The 19,035-nt window shown below is 44.3% G+C and overlaps 1 protein-coding gene across 1 annotated transcript in view; it reads left to right on the top strand.

The window, feature by feature from the left end:
* The window catches only part of PDE6C (phosphodiesterase 6C), a 674,049-nt gene that overhangs the window by 539,840 nt on the left and 115,174 nt on the right, over nucleotides 1–19,035 (top strand). The window contains exons 17-18 of the mRNA XM_069611351.1: nucleotides 137–244; nucleotides 341–404. Coding sequence (XP_069467452.1) covers nucleotides 137–244; nucleotides 341–404 — 172 coding nt within the window. The remainder of the gene's footprint in view (nucleotides 1–136; nucleotides 245–340; nucleotides 405–19,035) is intronic.

Here is a 19,035-nt window from a genome sequence, read left to right as displayed (position 1 = left end):
CTGTTTGTACCTTCACCCGATTTGCGCCTCAAGGTACCGTCAGTTTCTTGTAATTCCCACATGGGCCTTGAGAAAGCAGCACATGCGAGATACCAGTACCTTCTTCAATCTGAAGTTTGCATTTTCACTTTTACAGGAAGAGGACGATGTTTCAGAAGATTGTGGATGCAACAGAGCAAATGCAGACAGAAGAAGAGGCGGTGAAATACATAACATGTGACCCAACCAAGAAAGAAGTCATAATGTAAGCAGCGAATGCCTTGCAATTCATAGTCTGGAGAGCGGTCAATCTGCAATCTGTCCTGCCTAATCATTCAACAACTATTTGCATCTCTTCCAGGGCAATGATGATGACAGGGTGTGACCTGTCTGCCATCACCAAGCCTTGGGAGGTCCAGAGCAAGGTATTTACTATCCAGGATTCCCTTAACAAATAAGAAAGTTCTTGCTAGTCCACTTTGTACAGAGAAACAATCCTTTTCAAAGACTCTAAGTGAAGCTGAATACGTAGGTTGAATGTCTATTAGATGTTTCAAAATGTGTGCATTGTTTTTGTATAAACCTTATTTTTGATTTTTATAATATCATGCAAGCACATTTAACCATTTTGATCAGAAAAAACATTACCCACACTGTCACCCTAGTGCTAACCCTGCCCCCTCCACATACCCTACACATCGCCTCATCGTAAAACAGAATGAAGTTGCCTGCTGTGTACATAATATAAAATTGATAACTATGGTTTTGGTCGAATACCACACTTCTAGAAACCCTGCCACTATATCTCTTCCCTTGTTTTGTCTCTACAAATCAAATCCTCCTATGTCACAACCGGAGACATTAGGTCATTCCTGGAACGTGGCCCGTTTCCTGTTTCTGATGGTGTTGCAGGATATTTGCATAAGCATGTGCACTGGGTGTCAATCGGGGCAGTTTCCATTTGTATTTTATTTTTATAACACATACGTTGAAATTCACACATGGTTTCTATCCCAGATTGCTCATGGACAAATATTTAGAAATGTTTGTTGATTTAGTGCTAAACTATTTGGTTCTTCCTTACATGCTTAGCACTCCTTGAGAGCTATAATGCTAGCTATCATGTATATGCCAATGACACTCAACTTTCCATCAGTATTTCATAAATTCACTGCTTCAAAAACATTTATACAAAAGTAGATTAATATGACATGAGGTATTTTTTAAATACAGGACATTTGACATTATACTTCTGGCGTAAGGGCAGAAAGCTCTCCATCCCAGGGAGCCCCTCAGATTACCACATTGGCAAAGGCAATTACTGGTTGTGGTAAACTGACTGGGAATACCATAATGCTGATACTGCTGGCCTATTTCCAACTCAGAAGGCACTGCATGGACACTGTTAGGTTAGAAGAAGGAGGCAGACCAGTTTTTCTCATGATAAACAACAAGTTTATTTAAATTATAATTTAGTACAAAGAAGAAGGTGGGTGAGGCGCGCACTCCCGGTCCTGGTCAATTGAGCCTGTTGCAAAAAATATAATAAGTAGCTGGGTCAAATCCCAAAATGGACAAATATTCACAGGGTTAAATCCCTTCTGCTGCAAATCAGGTACTCAGTAATAACAGGGTTAGATCCCTTGCTGCAAATCAGGTACTCAGTAATAACAGGGTTAAATCCCTCAGCTGCAGTTCTGTGGTCTGTAGTTGTTCTCCTCCTAGGGCTTTCTTATCTCAAATAATCATCAGGGAGGCTGTTGAGCAGGTGTGTCTAATTAGACTCAAAGGATTCTGGTAGCTGTAGTGAAAACGTTTTTTTCTGTTCAGGTGACCAGCAACCGACACCCCTCCAAAGCACAAGTCCTTCCCAAATTTGGGGGAGGGGAGAGAACCATCTTTATGATTCTCCAAAGTGGGGCACAGTCACCCCGTGGCGCTGCCTCTGGAGCCCGGGACTCCCATAGCATTCAGTACAAAGAAGAAGGTGGGTGAGGCACGCACTCCCGGTCCTGGTCAATTGAACCTTCTGCTGCAAATCAGGTACTCAGTACTCCCTGATGAAGGGATCTAACCCTGTGAATATTTGTCCATTTTGGGATTTGACCCAGCTACTTATTATATTTTTTGCAACAGGTTCAATTGACCAGGACCGGGAGTGCGCACCTCACCCACCTTCTTTTTTGTATTTAAAAGGCATTTCTATCCCTATTCTATGCTTTTCCCTACCTAACAAAACTAACTAGTGTGCACGTACTCAGTAGTGAATTTCAAAAAGTAAACAGTCTGTCCTCCGTCTCAAAGCTAATCTATCCTGACCCTACCACTAAGAGAAGACAAAAAGCCCAGAAGAATGACTCCCATCTCCTGGATATGTGTTCCTCAGGCCTGGTAGCTGATTCCTAAAGAGTTCTTGGCTATTTCCTGGATTAATTTGTACAGTTCTTCTTGAGGACTTTGTCACCTTTCTGGTGTCCCTCTTCTTTCTTGAGTTAGACTTCGTCTCTTTGCTGCGTTTGGGATTTTATTCCCTTGTACTATGCTTTCTTGAAGTGTCCCTGTATTCTTCTTGTTCCTTACTTCTGCATAATCAATATGTCTCATATCACATTCACCTTGTTTTGACAAAATGCCCTTCTCCTTAGATCGAATACAGCAGTCCAAGCAACTATGGTTGCTCCCATGTTTTGTTCCTGTCTTATTGTACTGAGCAAGACAGGTTATTAGTTTGGTAATAAATGTTGCGCGATCACGAGCCACATCCTTTATCAATTGTGCAGGGCATGGGTCCCCATGGCAGTTAGATGGTTTGAGGGTGAGAATGACTTTTTCTACCTCTTTGGTGGATACTCTGTGGAAGTTAAAATGGGGAGTGTGCACAGGGGGGTGCGTCTGAGTTGGGTGTATCTTTTTAGGGGTGGGGATGCTGGGTTTAGTGGAAGAGAGAAGGGAGTCCTTTTTAATGTGTATCTTTGTCTTAAGAGAGGAGATTTTGTTAGCTAGGGCATTTTGTATGCCCGTGCACCAGTTTTTATCCTTCAGGCACGAGTCAGGAGCTTGGATGGGAGATTCAACCTCTTTTAGTATCAATATCTGGATGCCAACCTCAAGAACGGTTTGATTCAACCTTCCAAATCACCAGCGGGCGCTTCTCTGTTCTTTATCTCCAAGAAGGATTCCGCCGAACTTAGACCTTGCATTGACTATCGTGGGCTTAACAAGGTCACTATTCGGGATAGATATCCCATGCCTCTCATTTCTGACATTCTAGAGGCTGTCAAGGGAGCTGTTATCTTCAAAGCTAGATCTCTGTAACGCCTATCATCTTCTGTGCATCCGAGCAGGAGATGAATGGAAGACCGCCTTTAGAACACCCTATGGTCTCTACGAGTACAAGTGATGCCCTTCGGTTTGGTCAATGCCCCGGCTGTGTTTCAACGGTTTATGGACCGCACTTTCTCAGATTTACTGTTTCACTCAGTCATCATTTACTTGGACGATATATTAGGCTTTTCCAAGACCACTCAAGAGCATTCTGCCCATCTACATGAGGTATTTAGACGTCTTCAAGAAAATCATCTCTTCGTCGAACCCAGTAAATGCATGTTCCATGTTTCCTCGGTACCCTATTTGGGATTCGTTCTTTCCCAAAATGGAATTAAGATGGACCCCAAGAATATCTCCATGATCTCAGATTGGCCATCTCCTTCCTCTGTTAAGGAAGTTTAAAGGTTCTTGGGATTCACTAATTTCTATCGAAAATTCATCAAGAACCTCTCCTCGATAGTGGTTCTCATCACTTCTCTGCTCAAGAAAGACAATCTACCGTTTAACTGGTCACCCGAAGCAGAAGGTGCCTTCCGAAACCTTAAAGAAAGATTCAGCTCCGCACCTATTCTGAAACAACCGGATCAGTCCAAGAAGTTTATCATTGAAGCGGACGCTTCTGCCAACGCGGTGTGAGCCGTTCTCCTGCAAGATCATGAAGGTATCGAACACTATGTAGCCTAGCTCTCCAAGACCCTTACTCCCAGTCAAATTAATTATTCTGTGATTGAGAAGGAACTTCTGGCGATCAAGTTAGCATGTGAGGACTGGAGACATCTCCTTCAAGGAGGAGTAAACCCATTCACCATCAGGACGGACCACCGGAATTTCAAATCTTTGCAGAATATGGAGTGTACCAATTCCCGGCAAGCCAGGTGGGCTCACTTCTTTGCACAGTACGACCTCGAGATAACCTACTTCCCCGGCTGCCAGAATGTAGTAGCTGATGCCCTATCCCGTCGGTGGGTTACCGAAGATCCCTATTCTCGACCCAAGGAAAATATCTTTCCCGATAAGGTGTTTATTGCAGCTACGGTATCTTTCCTCTCCCAAATCAAGACAGCAACCGCTCACTCGCCTCTTCCAGAGTTCCCATCTCCCAGGTTTAAAGTCACCATGAGGGATAATCTGTGTTTTGTTAACAAGAGACTATTTTGCGCCTCAAGGTACCGTCTTGGTGTCATGATCATAGCACTTCGGGTCATCGAGGCACGAAGAACACCGAAGAACTCGTCAGAAGATCGTTTTTCTGGCCAGAAATATCTTCGGACGTCAAGGAGTACATCAAATCATGTGTTCGATGTGCCCGTAGCAAGCATCACAATCAAAGACCTTTAGGACTTTTGGAACAAATTCCATTACCCAAGGTCCCATGGGAGTAGATCTCTGCGGATTTTATTGTAGAACTTCCAGTTTCTCGAGGTCATACCTGTATAATGGTTACTGTTGATTCTCTCACCAAACTGGCTCACTTTTCTCCATTTCCAGGTTTGCCTTCTGCATCCGAAATGGCAGAGGTCTTCATCCGTGATATTTTACGCCTACATGGTTTACCTTTGAAGATCATTTCGGACAGAGGAAGCCAACTTACATCCACTCTTTGGGAAGCCCTATGTCACAGATTGGGAATAGAACGGGCGCTGTCTTCAGGTTTCCACCCTCAAATCAATGGACAAACTGAGAGATTCAACGGTACGTTAGAGTAGTACCTCCGGTGCTATGTCAATCAAGCCCAAAACAATTGGTTCGACTTGCTACCCACGGCCGAGTTTGCTTATAATAACTCCAAGCACTCGGCCACGGATCTCAGTCCCTTATTTTGCACCTTTGGCCAACACCCCAGAGGTATTATGTCCATTTCTTCCACCCATTCAGTCTGCCCCACAATTGAAGCCCGACTACAGCAAATCTTAGAAGCACACAGAACCGCCAGAAATGCTCTAGTAGAGGCCGGTTCTGAATACAAGAGGTTGGCAGATCGAAAACGCAATGATTTTCAGTCTATTAGTCCAGGATCCGGGGTCTGGTTGTCCACCAAATACTTACCTAAGTGGATCCGTCCTTTCAAATTGTCTCCACGATTTATAGGCCCTTACACGGTGATATATCAGATCAACCCGGTGACATTCCGACTTCGGCTGCCCAAGAGCATGGGTAAGATTCATCCAGTTTTCCACTCTTCCTTACTTCGTCCTGCCTCTGAGGAGATCCCCCCTATCCCGGTGAAACGGCAGAAGGACGATATGGTTTAATCAGAAATTGAACAATATGAAGTGGCAGGTATCAAAGATTCTCGTTACCATAAAGGGAGATTAGAATTTCTAATATCCTGGAAGGGGTATCCATCTTCAGAGGATTCATGGGAACCCAGTTCCAATGTTTTTGCCCCTCAGTTGGTGAAGAAATTTTACCGAGCTCACCCGGGTAAGCCGGGTTTTTCCCATATTGGAGGGGGGCATACTGTCATGCGGCCCTTCTATATGCGATTGTGGGACCAATGGAGATGTGGCTGCCATGGAATGGTTCCACCACGTTAGTCTATAACGCACCGCTGCAGTCTAGTGTTTTTTTCCATCATGGCCGCCGCAGGCTTTTTCAGGTGCTTCCAGCCGGCGGCGTTCGCGTTGCAACTGTGTTGCTTTATTCACTTTGTTGCCAGCGAGTAAATCTATGGCATCATTAGGTAGTATGTGTGGTAATGTTTCACATCGGACACTATAGGCATGGTACCATTATGCAGTAGGGGCAATAACCACCTCCATCAGGCAGTGCCTTTGAATTAACCTGTGGTGTACATTCCAATTTTGATACTGCATAGCAAGGGATCTAGCACGGGTTGACAGGTGACAGTGGTAGAGCCAGGGCCTGAAGGGAGCAGTAACGGTTCCCAACACTCTCCAAAAGCTCCCCCAGCATGGCCCACACCGTGCTTTAGCAATATGCAATGGCAGAGTCCAGTACTATCCACTGCCTCCTCCCCTGCCTGCAAACCGCCACACAGTGACATCAGTATTAAATTAGTGGGGTAGGTAGAGTGATACCCTGGAAGCAGGGCTTATGAGCTGCTTTCTAAATGAGCGACACCAAGATAGAAGCAAGACTGGGGCAGAAGTGGTCATTGGATCTGATAGGATTGTGGAGCAACCACAACAGCAATCTTCAAGAACACTGTCAATCTTTAAGTCAGGTAAAGCTGTCCTGCACACATAAGGTAATTACAAAAGGGCCCAACCTAAACACGGCACCTCTGAGAACACCAACTCCATTCACAACATGCACCAATGAGATAAGATGAAGTTGTACGCTGTTGCTGCGATGGGCTAACTCCACATGTGATGCATGACGTGCATTTCTCAGCAAAGACTGTCGACAACACTGAACATTTTCCATTCAAACTGCCATCTTTATTATCACAGTTACACATACTCTAGCAATATAGTGAAAGTTCTCCCTCCACAGTTCATAACACAGAATTGTCATAATTTGTTTGGTCATGAACTGCTGTGCTGCATATAGGAATACAGTGCCATGGTAATGAGAACCCCATAACATAGTGATCCCCAACATGTAGCTCGCAAGCAACATATTGCTCTCAGCACCATAAAATGTTGTTCGCTAGTTGATCTTGGCCATCGTGTGGGGCCAAGAAGACATGAGCACTACATGTATGAGACAGTAATAACAGTGTAACCTGAGCCAGGACAGGGCCATAAAGCTAGCCAATGAACCTGCTCTGGAAGAGTTCATGATGTCCAGAAATTAGGGTTGCCTGGCCATACCAGTGAAGACCATCAAAACTGCTGCTGTAATCAGCTTTAAGAAATACCCACCAATATAGAAAGGAGCTGTTGAGTGGCAGAGCCTCCTCTGTGGCAGGGCCTAGGCTCAGAAATTCGCTGATTTAGCAGCTAAGAACTACTGTGGATTTTGCACTGTTTAAACAAAGGCTCAAAAGCTTTCTTTTCATGCGAGTCTTCCGTCCAGTCTCCTTGGTATCTTTCGACAGTGCAATGATGCCTTTGCTGACAGTGCGCTATAGAAGAAAATGAATGATGGATTGAATGAATCTGCACTTACTGGGTCAGTCCCATACTACAGTCGCTGCACAACTTGGAGCTGCATCACACCAGGTAGTGAGCTGCTCGGTGGAGCAGGTCCCCATTCTGTGCAGTAATATTGCAATCAACCAAGCGCATACCTCTCAATCGTGTAGAGCCCCAAGGTGGGTGAAAGTAGATGATCTTGTTTTGGGTCGGTGAGAGCTCATTAAATTATATAGGTGGGTTAGCGGCTTGGCGGGTGACTGAACCATTTCCAATGCGGGTGACACTTGCCGAGAGCATGTGAGTTAGAGCTATGCAAGCATTCCCCTATTTCACTTAAGCAGATTGCAATGGTTCTATTAGCAAAAGCTTAGCAAGTGCAGAAATAGAAAATAAGTAATATGAACATCCAACTTTCCACGATTCAAAAATTTCAATTGGCTTTTCTTGTACATGGAAACATTACATGCAGATTATCTGTTATAAATGTTTCGTACTCATTGTTCTTGTGAATAAACTCCCATCTTCTGATACTTTGCCCAGTTTGTTGGCAACTGTACACTAATGGGCAACATAATTGAACCACATTCCTATGTTTGTATCCTGCTGAATATTGCCATCTTCTGAACCTCTGCACAGCTGACAAGTGAATCCTAGGCAAGTAAGTGGCAATAATTTGAATATGCCAACTTTTGGACCAGCGACTTTTGTTTGATGCCACCAAGCATAATTGTCAGAAAGGTTATGTACACATTGTGGTGTCCTGGTGGAAAATGTGTCATTGCTTGATACTTTACCATCTATCACGTAGATCAGGGGCACACATTAAAATCACAAACTACTAGCCAGCTAAAAAAAAATTGCCACCTCAATTGTATACATGCACACAGTACACCATTGCTTACTCGCCAAGAGTCAAACATCACTAACCAATAGCTATTGGTGAGTGCACATTTTGCACCTTGACATAGCTAAGTGGACGAAAAAATGGAAATGCATGCCAAATTATCCATCAACGTAATTTGCATAACTTCCAATTTAAATCCAATGAAGTTACAGCTAAACATTTTTAATTAACAGGGCGATACATTCTGCCAAATATCAAAGTCAAATGCCCAACTCTTTCTGCAAAGTGGTCTTTGAATGCTCCAAGTTGTGAACAATGCTCTTGGCCCAACACAACACTTCCCAGTTCCCACTACATTTCCCAGAAGATAGCTCTGCGGAAGAGACCCCAAATCCTTTACTGCATTTTCTTGTATTCCTAATCATGTTTTGAACAAAATGACAGGGCTTGTGTGCTTCGAAAAAGCAATGCTTAGTTTCAAGTATGTTTCACAAACAATCGTAGAGGCATAGCCCCAGAATCCCAGTAAAGTGATCTTTGAAGCCTACCATGTTTTGTTTTGATCTGTTACTGGTCTTGTGTCGCTACAAATTCAACATTTGCTACAAAATATTCACAAATTCCTTAGGGGAGAACCACAAAATCCACCTGCAATGTTTGTTTTAAATGCTCCAACTAAGGGCCAATGTTACTGTCAAGAAGTGGTTCCTTAAAATACAACATTTGCCACTAAATGCCGAGAACATTTATTAGGGGAGAACTCCAAGCACTCTGTAATGTTTCCTAAGTGCTGCCACACTTGTACTTGCCACATGTGTCTAAAAACGCCCTGCATATCATTCAATTTCCTATAAGCATTCCTGTTAAGCACAAACTGAAATACAGAAAAAGCCGTTTGTACATTGACTGGACCAGAAATGCACATAGCCTAGATTACTGTTAAATAGTGCACATTAACCTAGCCTCTTAGAAATATTAAGTTTCATCAAATAATAATTTGTGTTGTGATCATTTTTCCACAAACTGAATGCCAATATGTTACAGGATGTTGCTACCCGCTCTAATAGGTACTCACACTTTGTGCATTGTCTACAAAAGGTTGGGGATCCTTGCCATAACGTGACGAGCACAACAAAAATATTTTCTAGCAGAAAAGCTTTAGAGTTGATACTAACCCATCATAGTAGGAGCATCTGCTTGCCAGTCAGTTTCTTGTAATTCCCACATGGGCCTTGAGAAAGCAGCACATGCGAGATACCAGTACCTTCTTCAATCTGAAGTTTGCATTTTCACTTTTACAGGAAGAGGACGATGTTTCAGAAGATTGTGGATGCAACAGAGCAAATGCAGACAGAAGAAGAGGCGGTGAAATACATAACATGTGACCCAACCAAGAAAGAAGTCATAATGTAAGCAGCGAATGCCTTGCAATTCATAGTCTGGAGAGCGGTCAATCTGCAATCTGTCCTGCCTAATCATTCAACAACTATTTGCATCTCTTCCAGGGCAATGATGATGACAGGGTGTGACCTGTCTGCCATCACCAAGCCTTGGGAGGTCCAGAGCAAGGTATTTACTATCCAGGATTCCCTTAACAAATAAGAAAGTTCTTGCTAGTCCACTTTGTACAGAGAAACAATCCTTTTCAAAGACTCTAAGTGAAGCTGAATACGTAGGTTGAATGTCTATTAGATGTTTCAAAATGTGTGCATTGTTTTTGTATAAACCTTATTTTTGATTTTTATAATATCATGCAAGCACATTTAACCATTTTGATCAGAAAAAACATTACCCACACTGTCACCCTAGTGCTAACCCTGCCCCCTCCACATACCCTACACATCTCCTCATCGTAAAACAGAATGAAGTTGCCTGCTGTGTACATAACATAAAATTGATAACTATGGTTTTGGTCGAATACCACACTTCTAGAAACCCTGCCACTATATCTCTTCCCTTGTTTTGTCTCTACAAATCAAATCCTCATATGTCACAACCGGAGACATTAGGTCATTCCTGGAACGTGGCCCGTTTCCTGTTTCTGATGGTGTTGCAGGATATTTGCATAAGCATGTGCACTGGGTGTCAATCGGGGCAGTTTCCATTTGTATTTTATTTTTATAACACATACGTTGAAATTCACACATGGTTTCTATCCCAGATTGCTCATGGACAAATATTTAGAAATGTTTGTTGATTTAGTGCTAAACTATTTGGTTCTTCCTTACATACTTAGCACTCCTTGAGAGCTATAATGCTAGCTATCATGTATATGCCAATGACACTCAACTTTCCATCAGTATTTCATAAATTCACTGCTTCAAAAACATTTATACAAAAGTAGATTAATATGACATGAGGTATTTTTTAAATACAGGACATTTGACATTATACTTCTGGCGTAAGGGCAGAAAGCTCTCCATCCCAGGGAGCCCCTCAGATTACCACATTGGCAAAGGCAATTACTGGTTGTGGTAAACTGACTGGGAATACCATAATGCTGATACTGCGGGCCTATTTCCAACTCAGAAGGCACTGCATGGACACTGTTAGGTTAGAAGAAGGAGGCAGACCAGTTTTTCTCATGATAAACAACTAGTTTATTTAAATTATAAGAAAAAGGCATTTCTATCCCTATTCTATGCTTTTCCCTACCTAACAAAACTAACTAGTGTGCACGTACTCAGTAGTCTGTCCTCCTTCTCAAAGCTAATCTATCCTGACCCTACCACTAAGAGAAGACAAAAAGCCCAGAAGAATGACTCCCGTCTCCTGGATATGTGTTCCTCAGGCCTGGTAGCTGATTCCTAAAGAGTTCTTGGCCATTTCCTGGATTAATTTGTACAGTTCTTCTTGAGGACTTTGTCACCTTTCTGGTGTCCCTCTTCTTTCTTGAGTTAGACTTCGTCTCTTTGCTGCGTTTGGGATTTTATTCCCTTGTACTATGCTTTCTTGAAGTGTCCCTGTATTCTTCTTGTTCCTTACTTCTGCATAATCAATATGTCTCATATCACATTCACCTTGTTTTGACAAAATGCCCTTCTCCTTAGATCGAATACAGCAGTCCAAGCAACTATGGTTGGTCCCATGTTTTGTTCCTGTCTTATTGTACTGAGCGAGACAGGTTCGACTGTGATTTTCCCTCTTCTGGGTGTTAGTCCCTTTACTGAGACGAGTAAACAGTCTCAAAGTTATTCTCACTGTTATAGGCACTTGTCCTCTTACTGGGATGAGTAGGTTGATTGTTGTAGTGGTTCTAGCTCTTATGAACAGTGGTTCTTTCACTGGGACGAGTAGGCTGAATGGCGTAGTGGTTCTCACTCTTATGAGCACCTGTCCTTTTACTGGGACGAGTAGGCTAAATGCTGTTGTAATAATTTCTTTATTGTGGTTTAGTTCGATCAAGAACTTTACACAAAATAAAATGAATCAACATACATTCAACCAATCAGTAATCATAATAACAATTTGTACAACATCTGAACAAAAAAACGTATAAACACTTGTTCTGTCACTGGGACGAGTATGTTGAATGCATAGTGGTTCTCACTCTTATGAGCGCCTGTCTTTTCACTGGGGCAAGTAGGCTGTATGTGTCCTTGGCCCCCACCTTCCTCCCAGATCTCCCATCTCTCCCATTACCACCTTCTTCACGGGCTAGTGTCACCAGGTCTTTCTCCAGGATCGGGACAACACTTGGAGTCTGAACAACTCATGCGTTCACTTCAACGCTTCTTCATTCTTCTTCGTGGCCCGGCGGCGACAGTGTAGAAATGGTCTCAGCGTTGTTCTTGGACTGAAAGTCCACCTTCCACCTGTCACCCCACCGCTCTCCTGGTTCTCCGTCTGTCAGTGTTCTCTTCCCCTGCAGGGCTCTACTCTTTGCTCTCTCCGTGCCTCCCAGTTACACCCACGGGCCGTATCCTCCCAGCAGAGGATCGCCCTGTTCTCAGCAGCTTACACATCTCGGCAGATTTGAACTTCCTGGGTTTCACACACTTCCCGTAGACATTTTCCCCTTTTTATACTGGGTCCTCTACAGCAGAGCATCAAAGTCCCTTTTCTCTTTCCTCTGAGTATTCTCTCTTGTTATTTCATTCTTCATATTTGACATTACTCGCTCACCTCTCTTCTTCTTCTAAGTATTTTCATCAAACATTTCTTTAATTTGAATGTGTGGTGTAATGTTACAATAACAAACAGTGGCTTGTTCTAATGGATGTCTCTGAATCCTGGATGGTACTGATGGCACACCAGGAAGGATTTCAGGGAGTTCCTTGAGGGAACGGGAGTCCTTGTCTCCAAAAGGGGAGACTCTTCCTGTGAGGTACCGCATACCGCCACTCCTAGAGGGAATATTTCGTAGTGGGCTCCCCTCACTAGCGTCACAAGGAAAGGCTCCTGTCTGAGGTGAAGTTACGAAACCCTGCGATTTGTCACAACACACACACTTGGCTACCTCAAGAAATTGTTACCAACTGACCAGAGACATATGATTGACCTCCTGGAACAGTTTCTATCTCCTTCCAGGAAGGCACACACACATTGGGGGTAAATCCCTACAAACATAAGGGTCAACTTCTTTGAAATCGTCCTCTTTATCTCTCAGCATAGAGACCGACTTCCTCAAATACTGTAAAGGACATTTAGGCCCTCATTACTAGTTTGGCAGAATAAATGGCAGCAATTCCCTAGACGAAATGACTGTTATCACTGAGAATCCGAGGGTAATTTCCGCTGAATAATGAGAAGAGGGCACGTGCACCAACCACCAGTGGTAACAGTAATTTCGCCGGTGGAATTACCACCAAAAAACAGTACACGAATGTTAAAGCTGCCAATTTACGGCATAATTACTGTTACCGCTGTAAATTGGCAGAATTACCATATGGTCCCAGAACGCGAAGCTGTCATGACGCGAACAGGAAGTTCAGCTGTGGCCATCTTTAAAAACCCAATCCACTCAAAATCACAATGAGGAAGTGCCATCCAACACTATAACACAGAAAAAACATGTCTAAAGGTAAAAGGCAAGCTGCCGGAAATGCTGCTACGCAAGCCAAAATTTGCTGAACAGGAGCTTGGTGTGCTTGTGGAGTAGGTGGTGGCCCATGCAGAGAAGCTGTATGGATCGCACAACAGGAAGACGTCCCAGCAGCAGAAGAATGCCATTTGGGTAGAAATTCGGGACAAGGTGGTGGCCGTAGGAAACCTCCCACGGGACTCTGAAGACATGGGCAAGATGTAGAACTAAGGAACTAATTTCCCTGGTCCACACCCTCGTCTCACACCACCATAGGGAGACGGCAGCCACTGGCGAAGGAACTGTTGCCCCACTTCAGCTCGCACCCCGGGAGGAGACGTGAGCAGCATCCTCCGGATGAAGGGCCTGGAGGGCATGGGAACAGCAGAGGTCAGAGCCAGCAGTCAGGAAGACCCGAGTGAGTTCATGAGTGAATCAAGGGCTCATTGCACAACAACACCAATAGAATGTCAACATACACATACTTGCAGTCACCCAGCAGATATTTACCCAGCCAATGCACAAGCAATTAATGTGACACCTTAGAACTGTACATCAGGAGGCATGGACGGTGCAAACCCCCTAAGAGACTAACCATGGAGAAGGAGGATGTCTTTATGTGGGACACATACAACTACCATTGAACAGCAAGTATCATGGACAGTTACCCAATCACATGGTACATCGCCACAACCTCTTTCCAGCACACCAACCACCCATGTACAGAAACGTCAGCCAAGTAGCTGCCACACACGTAATGTGTGGCACAAATTCAACACCTGTAGATGTCTGGTTCAAACTGACAAGAAGTGCAACAGGCCAGCATCAACAAGGCCTCCATGAAGAGTGTGTTTCACCTGATATTGCACTAACACCACCATAGCTAGCAGGGAACCCCTCAGCTGACAGTAGAACGAAACGTAAACAACATTGGGCCAGCCCTACATGCACACCCATTACCTTCCACAACCGTGAGGCACATGACACCACAGTCCAGGCAAGGTACACATTCCCGACTGTCCATATGCACACCCAACCATCAAGCCAGTCATCCATCATACTGCCTGCCACATAAAGAAGGCCCCCCTGGAACTCCATAGTACATAGAACATTTCATGATAGCACACCCTACAACATTCCAATATGGGTAATAATGCACTGTTTCCTGTCTACCAACAGGCACATAAGACACCCAGAACCCCATTGAAGGCACCAGCACATATGGCACACATGTGCCAAAAAGGGTTCAGGACAAACTACAGCCAAGGGAAGTGCCCAGAAGACCTCAAGAAGCCCCCCCCCGTCCAAGGGAAATGCTGCGCCACCTATGGGGGAACAGGCACACCTACCACATTGTGGGCCCAACTCCAGCCATGATGGATCCTGCAGGACCACCCACCACCAAGCCACATTCTACCACTGTTGGACAATCTGTGGTGCAACCCACCCACCCAAATGCAGACACTGTACAGGCACAGGACCAGGCCACTGCACTAGATGCAGGCACTGCACTCGCTGACACAGCAGAACCTGTCTGCCACCACTGGCCCTACCTCACCATCTGCCCCAGTGAAGTAGATGTCCCCAGATTCATTCGCCCTGCCCCACATCTCGCCCATGCACGCTACACCCTCCCACTTGTGCTTGCACCATCCCAAGGACACAGAATCCACACCGGAGGATGACGTGGTGCATAGAGAACATGCGTCTGACATCAAAGGAAGGTACCTCCATCCATCTCTCAGGCTAGTGCGAGAACACATTCTCAATGCCATCTGGGAGATGCTCACCCAGATTGAGCAGCGCCAGGAGGCGCCAGTGGATTGGACAGGAGCAACTGGGACACTCACATGCTATGCGGGATGTGGTACTGGGTGGCCACTGTGCTGGACCGTCTGTATCGCTGTGCTGCTGACGCCACTGCAAGCAACACCCTCTTGAGCCAAAGGGTACAAAAGTTGGCTGGGCATATGTCTGCCACTCATGAGACCATGTCCAGGGCCATTACCCTCACCATGCAGCACCTTGGTGGTATGCATGCTAGTTCCGTGTCAGCCACCCCAACTGAGGGATCTCTGGCGAGCACATGTGAATACAATGGCAGTTAAATATACAGTGATAGGTGTTAATATGAGCTTTCAGAAATAGTTGTCCATAGAATTCCTGCTGGACAATACGTCCTTCTTTCAATTCCTCACGTCTATCATGTGAATCAGGGTCTGCAATGTCCTCATCTGGAAGTATGGGTATACTCCGGCGTATACACATGTTGTGCTGCATAGCCAAGTGACAATAATCTTACCCAATTTTGCATGGTGTATACATTAGTGCTCCACCTATCTGGTGGAGGCACCTGTACCTTCCCTTAAGTAGTTCAAGCATGTGTTCTCTGCATGCCTGATCTTCTTGTGTGCCTCATTGTAGGCAGTCTCCTGCCGTGTACCAGGGTTCCTCACAGGTGTTACAACCACGGTACCATGGTAGCAGTGGATACCCTGAATCACCTTAAACAGGTAGGCAGGAGTGTTAAACATTACTGTTTTGCTCTTGAATGCTCATTTCATTCACTATTGTGCTGGTGGCTTTTGTGTGCTCATATGTGTGTAGGGCTGACTCCCTGTACTGCACAGGGTCTGAAGGGGTTGTAGTGGCTGTGAGCAGGCTTGGACTGGCCTATAAGGCAATAGGACAATGCTGAACCAAAAACACAAAATGCTAGCGTGGGCCCGTTTTTTTGGTCAAAGTGGGTCAGTTCAATGAGTTAATTCACAATGCGGCTAGTAGTTTTGACCATTCTTGCTGAATACATATTCTTTAAATTGCACAATTTAAATTACATTTGATCAGAAACTCCCCCTTGAGTTCTATTGAAACCGTCCGTCACAATAGGAATTTACAACTTTGGGCCACTTTTTCATTGGTGTCCGTGACAATCTTATGCCCCAGTTCGAGCCTGGCTGTGAGTGGGCACAGGCAGGAGTATGCAGTATATTCTCAGATGTCACTATGGTCAGCATTAGTTGGATTATGGGTCATGGGCTACTTAGTGCCACGTGGTATATGGTTTATGGGCCTTGTGGTTTCCCCACATATGATGTCAGGAGTGTCTCTGTTCTGCATCATCATCAGATTTCATACTTACCCAAGAACCAAGTATGCTGTTCTTGGTGTGTGACCATACATCCAGGGAGTGTACTGTTCCTCATGAACATGGAATCATGATTGGAACCTTGAAACCGTGTGCAGCAGTGAATGGTGGTCAGATCCACATCACAGGTCATAGGATGATGTCCATGGAATGGTATTGTACAAGATTCTGGTATGCAGGCTCCAATGCCTGGGGGTGGGGGTCACCAATGTCATTTGTGTGCAGTCAAGTTCTGCAATGAAATAAGGGACATGATGGCATAGACTTGTGCCTTTGTTGCATGCACCTGGCCCAGGGTGGTGGGCAGTGAGATGTGTCGATGGGCATGCCTCATGAGCGCATCCAAGACTTGCTCTAGCACTTTTGAGAATGTTGGCTCAGACATGCCATACAGCATCCGCAAAGTCTGCTGGAATGTACCTGTGTCGAAGAAGTAGAGGACGAACACCAATTTCAGCAGGGGTGGGATTGCAGTTCTGATGTCTATGGCGCTCTGGAAATCTGTCCCTATGAGGTTCAGCAGGACTGCTTTCTTGTTCCGGTCCAAGCGATACAGCAAGACCAATTGTCCATCAGTCAGTGCCCAGGGGGACAGACGGACACGTGGAATGCACAGTCTCCGCAACACACGTCTCCTCCATCTTTGTGCTTCCTGTATCCATCAACGCAGTGGCCTAGCATTCTGCTGAAGCTCAATGTACAGCAGCAGGTTGTGGATGCCGTAGTTCACGTCTGATTGTGGCCGCAAGGTGCTTCGAAGTGTGTTTGGGGGGGTGTGGGCCTTAAATACATGTATGGAGCGAGTTATTAGCACCTGCGCTTGATTCCCATCACCTGAAGTGACTGCACTGCATTATTTGCGGAATTACTGCCTATTTTTGGCAGTATTTCAGCATGATTTCCACTTGTGATATGACAGATTTAGAATTTGTGTTTCTGGCAGTAATACTGCCACGTTTTGGCAGAATCTCGACTGGTGGTAATTCTGCCAGGGCTAATTCTGCTTGCAGAATTAGTGGTGATTTTTGGTGAGCTGTAATTCAGTTGAGTCGTAAAAGTGATGGTAACGGATTTACGGCCATTTTTACCACTTATCGACAAACTCGTAATAAAGGCCTTAAACTCGACCTTCTCCGGTCCAGGGTAACAACAGTCAAAGGCATGCTTATTATTTCCAACTCTCATTCTCACCACCCTCCTCTAGGCCCATGAAAGTGTCTCTGAAGCAGCTAAAAGGCGGTAGGGTTCCATACTGAAACCATAAGTAAAATTAAATATAATAAAATCTCTACACTTATCCTACAGCACACCCATAATCCACAAATGCAAAACGGAACAGAAACCCTAGAAGTAAAACAGAAGGAAAGAGGATTAAATTGTATTTATCACCAAAATCATAGGTAAAGGGAATCATGAAAACAATATCAGTAACTAACCATAATATTACCCATTAACAAAAGAAATATTTATGAGAACGATAAAACTTCGACTATGTGTATATCAGCTAAGAATAAGGCCTGGCCAAGGTCATATGTGTGCACTTAAGGTCAAAAGTATGAAAAAACGAAAAATGATGCCCAAATGCTCAAATAATTGGAGGGAATGGGGACGGTGGTTTGTGTGGAACACATATGCAGATGGTGAACCTTAAAAGAGAATCTCAGTTGGATATTTGTTAACAGCCCCATCAGCCCAGGTGAGACATCTTATACAAGGATTGCTCCGAACCTGCGCAACAGCTTCTGAACTGGGATTTGTTTCATTCTCTCTTACCAATTGCTTAATCCTCGGGCAGGGAACTATAATGTACTATCGCAATCACTGCCATTTGTGACACTACGATTAAAAAGAACCTTAAACACACCCAAAGTAATGCAGCTTGAAGTGGCCATCACAATCATGAGCACTGATGTAAAGTGATCAGCTTGAGTTTTCACGCTAGCCCCGACAATAAACATGATTTGTTCTGGAGGGTGGTCAAACATTTCACAAATTCACAAATAAAGGAAAGTCCTTCATCTGCCACGGACGGAAGGCAAAACAGAGAAAAATGCTGGTTGTGTACATTAAGACAAACTACGATACTGTAAGAACTGGTTGAACATGAGAAAACTAGTTTTTGCCAATTATAGCATAACCACAACCTAGCACCGAAATCAAAAGCATCGTCTCTACAATATTTTTGCTACAAAGAGGCGCCAAGCCTGGCCTCGGCCCTGTCGCTTGACACACAAATTGATCCACTTGCCGAGCACATCCATTGGAATAGGAATACAACAGATACTAAAATTGGGGGTCTACGCCATCAGCTGTCACAGTAAGTGAACAATTTAGCAGTTGTTACTTCCAATCTGAACAAAGCAATAGGAATAGTTATGGAGGCTCCGCAGAAGTACCAATTAACTTCCGAATTCAAGGTCAATTACAATACAATAAGTCCAATGTTCTAAGTATGTCAGGAGGTCATAGTTGTTGAATAACTTACTCTATGCAATAGGCCACATATGATCAAGAGATTCTTGAAAATTACCAAGCAGGCATGACAGCTTCATATATGTTATTTGATTATGTACACAAGATAGACCAAGGTCTACACCGATTATCTATTTTAAAATGTTCTCACTTCTCTACTCTACAGTACTGCCATTTATACATAGCTTTAATACCC

This window comes from Ambystoma mexicanum, chromosome 8 (assembly GCF_040938575.1).
Source record: "Ambystoma mexicanum isolate Mex_15411 chromosome 8, UKY_AmexF1_1, whole genome shotgun sequence".
NCBI classification, from domain to species: domain Eukaryota; kingdom Metazoa; phylum Chordata; class Amphibia; order Caudata; family Ambystomatidae; genus Ambystoma; species Ambystoma mexicanum.
Note: the sequence above shows the minus strand (reverse complement) of the source record. Positions and strands in the feature narration are given on the sequence as shown.